Source organism: Phyllostomus discolor, chromosome 15, assembly GCF_004126475.2.
Source record: "Phyllostomus discolor isolate MPI-MPIP mPhyDis1 chromosome 15, mPhyDis1.pri.v3, whole genome shotgun sequence".
Lineage (NCBI taxonomy): Eukaryota > Metazoa > Chordata > Mammalia > Chiroptera > Phyllostomidae > Phyllostomus > Phyllostomus discolor.
The window spans coordinates 26,118,659-26,124,691 of record NC_040917.2 but is presented as its reverse complement, the minus strand read 5'-3'; the positions used below and the strand labels follow the sequence as shown (position 1 = coordinate 26,124,691).

At 70.3% G+C, this 6,033-nt stretch overlaps 1 protein-coding gene across 1 annotated transcript; it reads left to right on the top strand.

Moving 5' to 3' along the window:
* Positions 1 to 1,679: 1,679 nt before the first annotated feature.
* Positions 1,680 to 4,170, top strand: PHLDA3 (pleckstrin homology like domain family A member 3). Its single transcript, XM_028531297.2, has 2 exons — positions 1,680 to 2,435; positions 3,581 to 4,170. The coding sequence occupies exon 1, from the start codon at positions 1,711 to 1,713 to the stop codon at positions 2,368 to 2,370; it is 660 nt and encodes a 219-aa protein (XP_028387098.2). The 5' UTR covers positions 1,680 to 1,710; the 3' UTR covers positions 2,371 to 2,435; positions 3,581 to 4,170.
* Positions 4,171 to 6,033: the final 1,863 nt, after the last annotated feature.

The following is a 6,033-nucleotide window of genomic DNA, read 5'->3' as shown; positions in this document are numbered from 1 at the left end:
GGTGTGGTGTCCGTCCACAGAGCCGGGTCCCAGCTTTGCCTTGGGCAGAGCGGGTGTGACCCGACCTAGGGTGCCTGACCTCTCTGAGCCTTGTTTTTCTGCTCAGTAAGACCATCCCCGCCGTGAGAAACGCCTGTGGGAGGTGTTTGCGAACCAACCTGCAGCTGGACAGTGTCAGGCGTCCCCGGCCGGTGTCGGGACAGCAGCAAGGAGCAGAGAAGACAAAACCATGTCTGCTGAGGGCGGGGGACTCTCCCGGAGGGGCGGGAGGGGGCGGCTGGAGACAGGAGCCACAGGAGGGCACCACTGGTGGAGGACTGAGACCTTGGAGGCCCCCATGTCAGGGCGGGGGGCACCCTGAGGCCCCTTCGTTGCCCCCCTGGGCCTCAGGGGATGCCGTTCCGGCTCCCTCCCTTCTCACGGTGCTGACCCTCTCTCTCCCGGAGGGGGTGGGGAACTCACAGTCCCTTGTGTGGATGGGACCCTGGCAGCCCCCCGCCCGCCACCCCCTGGGGTGGGTGCCACAGGGCAGGGCACCCCTTGCACACGGACCCTCCTCTGGCCGTTAGGCTCTGCCTCGCGGGGTGGAACCCTGGTGTGGGACAGAGAGATCTTATTAGTGTCATTACTGAATATCATTGTTTCCATAATCATCTGTGATTAACACGTCAGTGACTAGGCCCTTGAGACACGGGAGGGGCAAGATGGGGCAGAGCCGAGCCTTCCAGGGCCTGGCCTCACCCGGAGCCCCCTCCCCCTGTACGGCCAGGACCGTGGGGGAGGGGGGCCCACGTGTGTTGAGACTGTGGGAGTCGCCGGGCCGGGTCCGTCCCTGCCTTCCACGACATCGATCTCACCTCCGCATCCGGAGATGAGAATACATTCACCCTCCCAGTGGCAGAGGAGGAAACTGGTGGGTAGCGAGGCTGCCCAAGGCGGGCAGGCCCAGCGGGGGTCTGTACCCAGCTCTGCCCAGCCCCGCCTGACACACTGCCCTGCAGCAGCGACGGGAGCAAGGCCCCCTAGTGCTCAGCGTGTGTGGGGGGTGTCCTTTCTCTTCCGAGGGGGGCCCTCCCAGCAGGTGTGAAGGACAGGAGGCAAGCAGGCCACCGGGGTCCCTCCTCCACCAAGCAGAGGCTCAGCGCCTCGAGGGGCCTCCCCAGGTTCACCCTGGCTTCTCTCTGTGGGGCTCCCCCTCTCGGGGACAGGGTGGGAGGAGGGGTGGATCCTCCCAGCAGGGACAGCTGTGGGCCCCCAGGGCCCCTCACAGAGAACTCTGCCCCTGGGCGGAGGGATCCAGTAGACTGCATTCCCCGACCTTCCCCACCCACCCCCAGCCCAGGATCTTCCTCAAGTGTCTGACTGCGCAATGCGCAGGGGGGGCGGGCCACGCTGGGAAGGGGGGCAGCGGTCCAAAAGCACCAGCGGCTGCCTGGCGCCCACCATGCAGGTGCCAGAGGGTGGGTGGCAGGCCTGCGCCTCCTCCCGCACTGTCTCCCCCTGCAGCTGGGGCCTCTGGAGCAGTGGGGCCAAGAAACGGCAGACGGGGGTCCAGAGGCTGGGGCGGTTGTGTAAGCGGCCCCTTCCCCGTACCAGCCCTCCCACCGGCCCCCAGTGCCTTCGGGGCGTGACGGAGCACGGGGCCGGCCCCGCCCCCGAGGCGCTGCCCGGCGGGCGCGCGGTGCGGAGGGAGGGGCCAGCGAGGCAGGAATGCGCCGCGCAGGAGGCAGCGGCGGGACAAGTAAGGGCAAGTCCTCCGAGCTGCCGCCCAGCGCGCAGACGGAACCCAGGCGAGCCAGCGAACAGGCAGGGCCGCGAGCAAGACTGGGCACACGGGGCAAAGGCGGCAGGCCGCTGCGGCCGAAGCGGGCGCGGGGTGACCAGGCGGACGCCGGGGCGCGCGCACCAGCGGTCGGGGCGCGGGCAGGCAGGGCGCACCGTGCGCGCGCGGCCCGCAGCGGCGTCCCCGGGCCCGGGTCCGGCCCCGGCCCCATGACGGCGGCGGCGGCGGTGCTGAAGGAGGGCGTGCTGGAGAAGCGCAGCGGCGGTCTGCTGCAGCAGTGGAAGCGGAAGCGCTGCGTGCTCACCGATAGCGGGCTGCAGCTCTTCGAGCCCAAGGGCACGGGCGGCCGGCCCAAGGAGCTCAGCTTCGCGCGCATCAAGGCCGTGGAGTGCGTGGAGAGCACGGGGCGCCACATCTACTTCACGCTGGTGACCGAGGGCGGCGGCGAGATCGACTTCCGCTGCCCCCTCGAAGACCCCGGCTGGAATGCCCAGATCACCCTGGGCCTGGTGAAGTTCAAGAACCAGCAAGCCATCCAGACGGTGCGGGCCCGGCAGAGCCTGGGGGCCGGCACCCTGGTGTCCTGAAGGGCCAGGCGCATCACCTCACCTCCCTACTTCCCCACCCGGGCGAACGACCGGGGGCTCATCTGGTAAGCCTTCTATTCTGGGCCTGGGACCCTTGCCTCCCTCTTCCCCTTTCCCGGGCAGAGGGAAGGGGACTCCTGCCGGCGGCACGCTTCGAAGCCGGACCGTCCCGCGGCCCCCGGACGGCAGGAGCCCGGCCTGGTGGGCCCCAGGCAGGGCCCTGCAGTCGCTGAGAGGAAGGCCGGCCGGTGGGGGAGGGGGCCGTGCTCTGACTCGGGCGGAGGGGGGCTGGTCCGCCCGCCCCCGAGATGCTGGGCCTCTGCCGCTGCCCGGGGCCTGGGGCCTGGTCAGTGCCTCCCCCCGGAGCTGGGGAGCCCAGGGTGGGGGCACTGGAGCTTGCCCCTGGCACGGATGCTCCCCACAGGAGTGTGTGAGCATGGAGCTGCGGCAGGAAGGGGGCCTCCCTCTGCTGGCGGGGCCCTCGGGGGCCATGGAAACCTGAGGAGCCCCCCCCTCCGGGCCAGGAGGGGCCCTCAGCAGCAGGGCCGGCGGCATGCTGCTGGCGGGGGCTCCACCGCCCTTTGCTGACAGTGGGCTTTGGGTTCTAGGGCTGAGCTGGAGGGGGCGGGGCCCTGGGGGGGGCGGGGGGGGGGGGGGAGGGATGGAGGCAGGAAGGGGGTCCTGGTTCGGGAGCTGCCCAGTCAGGCAGGGGGTGGGGGCCGGATTGCGGTCAGTAAGGCCCAGGGGAGGGGCCCGGAATAGAACGTGGCCGGCCTGGCTCCTGACCCGTGCCCTCTGCCCCAGATGCCGCTCCTCCCCGGGGACCGGAACGGGGGTGGGGGGGGGCGGGGGGGGGGCGGGAACTGTGTGTGCCGCTCCGGCTTCAGTTTCCCTCCGAGAACCCGAGTCCCCCTGGGTTCTCACCCCCCCGTCCCTGCCTCCCTGCCCTGCAGCCTCGCCAGCCGCTTTAACCGGAGGGGCCGGGGCCCGGTGAACCAGGGGCCCTGTAGGCCGAGCCCCCCCTGACCTGCCCGTAGATGTCCCCTCCCTGGGGGTGGCGGTCAGCCGAGACTGGACCCTGCTGAGCCCTCAGGCCTCCCCATCGACCGCCGAGCGTCGACGAACATTGTATTCCGTGTGGGTCGGGGGCGGGGGAGCCGGACAGCTGGCGCACAGCGGCCCACAGCGGACACCCTCTCTTTCTCGGCAGCGTCCTGGCCCGCCGCGGTCCTCGGGGGCTGACCAGGCTCCGGCCCGGCTCCACCTGGTGAGGCAGCGTCACCGTCTCCCGCAGGAGGCTTCGGAGCCGAAGGCCCAGACGCTCCGGGCAGCGGGGCAGCAGGCCCCTCGGGGCCGAGGATGAAGATTCGGCCCCTGGACCCTCTCCGCCTCGGAAGACGTCCCCGGCTAAGGGCCTCCCAGCCACAGGCCTGACTGATGGACCCCATGGAGACCCGGGGGGAAGCCCCCCGCCCCGGGGCCCCGCTCCCCGTTGTGCAGACTGCTGCTGCTCCCCCGCCCGCTGCGTCGCCGGAGCCTCAGGACACAGGGGGGCCGCTCAGACTGACCGGGGTGGGGGGCACTGACGGGCCTGAGGCCTGCCCTGGGGGGTCTCCTGCTGCTTAGGTCCCTCTGGGACCCCCGCCCCTCCAGGCCCTCTCTTTGCACACTTCTCCCCCCACCCTTCTGCCCCCACTGGGGTGCTAGGCCTGGAGGTGGCCGGGTGGGGTGGGGCTTGGCCGCTAGCATTTCATGCCTCTCCCCAAATGAAGACGCCCGTGGGGGCGGTGGCCGCACCGTCTGCTCGCTGCCCGGACTGGAGTTCTTCCGCCTCGCTGACCGTCCCGACGGGATGCGAACCCGTCCTGAAACCACCGCCGGCCTGGGTGGGGGCGGGCAGCGTGACCCCGGGAGACACGGCCTCGGGGGTCCTGGGAGGGGCAACCGCGGGGCCTGGACCGGCGGATGTTTCACGGCCCGGCGGCTCCGCCGCTGCCTCTCCCGGAGCAGGGTGGCCGCCCCTGCGGCCCCGGGCAGCGGCCCCGCCTCTGGGCAGAGCGCTCCCCCCGGTGTGCAGACTCGGGCCTGAAACCCTCACACGGCGGCTGCTCCTCTGGGTGGCCCCCAAAGAGAGTCTTTGCTCTTGCATTCCATCCACACACACCCCCCATTGGGGATTCCGGCCCCAAGTAGACCCCGGACCCTCTGGAAGAGGGGAGGGTCGGTGGGCAGGTGTGGGGTCCAGGTGCTCGGCCAGCACACGCACTGCCCCGTGGGCAGGCCCCAGGCAGAGCCCTGCCCTACAGAGCCACGGGCAGCCAGGGAGCGCCGGGCCCAGCCAGTGTCCTGCCCGTGCCGGCCTCAGCCGCTCTCTGAGGGAGCCTTCTGAAAGCTGGGCGGCGCAGGGCGGTGCAGGGCGGCGGAGGGTTCGGCCCCCCGGGTGTCAGGGGCACGCTCAGCAGAGTGGGGGCAGCCCGGGGTTCTGGGGCTCTCTGCCTCCTGAAGAGGACACCCAGCCCTGTCAGCCCCGAGCGTGCAGGGGCTCCTTCTGAACCAGCTTCAGTCTCTCCCCGTGCCCAGGGGGTCCCAGCCCTGGGGGGGGGGGCGCAGAGGGGGAGGTGTGCTGCTCTCGGGTCCCCGAGAACTGTGGGCACGGAGACAGGGCTCCCAGGCCACGCGTGTGCTCCCTGTGGGGAGCGTGTGCTGCTGTGCCAGGGACGGGCACCGCCTGCTTCCTGGGTTCCGGGGTGCCCCCCGCCCCCGTTCTGGCAACTCCGAACTCTGGAGGAGGAGCGCCGGCCTCGGGAACGCTGGGCTGGCCCGCAGGGCGAGGTCAAGGCCTCGGCAAGGGCGCAGACAGGCCCGGCAGTGCCGGCGGCCGTGCGCGGGGTGGAAAACTTTGCTCAGTCGGGCCTGCAGACGCCGGGTGGCCAGGGCGGGGCCGTGGCCACTGTCTCTGCCCCGGCCCAGGCAGCCCTGCTGCCTCTCCCCTGCCCGCCGCGGGGGCTGCCTGAGTCATCCGCGGACAAAGAGCCGGGCGAGTCCCAGCCGGCCCCCCGGGGAGTCTGAGGGGGCTGGGGGTGGGGAGGCCGGCGGGTGGAGGGGCAACCTCAGCTGGCCAGGGCGAGTGTGGTGGGGAGCGGGGCCTTCCCCAGGAGTCCGTGGCTCCAACAGCAGCAGGAGAGAGGAGGGCAGGCCTGCGGGGCGCGGGGGTGTGGAACCCTGAAACCGGCCTTCCCCCGAAGAGGGGGTGCGTAGGCAACAAGGGCAGTGGTCCTGCCAGGGGCGTGTTAGGGGGGGACCCTCCACGTGATCTCTATGCACACATGTGTGATGTGACGTGTAATTTCTGTGCATGCATGGGGTTGTCCACGTGTATTCCGTTCCGCCCCAACCCCTTACCTGTCAGCACGTCATGTTAGGAAGCCACGCCCCCAGGTGAGCTGCTCTTCCGCTGCAGTCACTGTTGTGTATTGACCAGCCGGCCTGTGTGGCTGGGCGCAGTGTCCTCGCCATTTTTCGCTGTTGTACATACATTTGCCTCCTGAAATCTCCGTTACTGTCTCTGGTTGCTACTTTTTTTTTTTTTTAGGTTGTATCTCTTTACTTCTAGAGAGAGAAGAAGGGAAGGAGAAAGAGAGGGAGAGAAACATCCATGTGTAG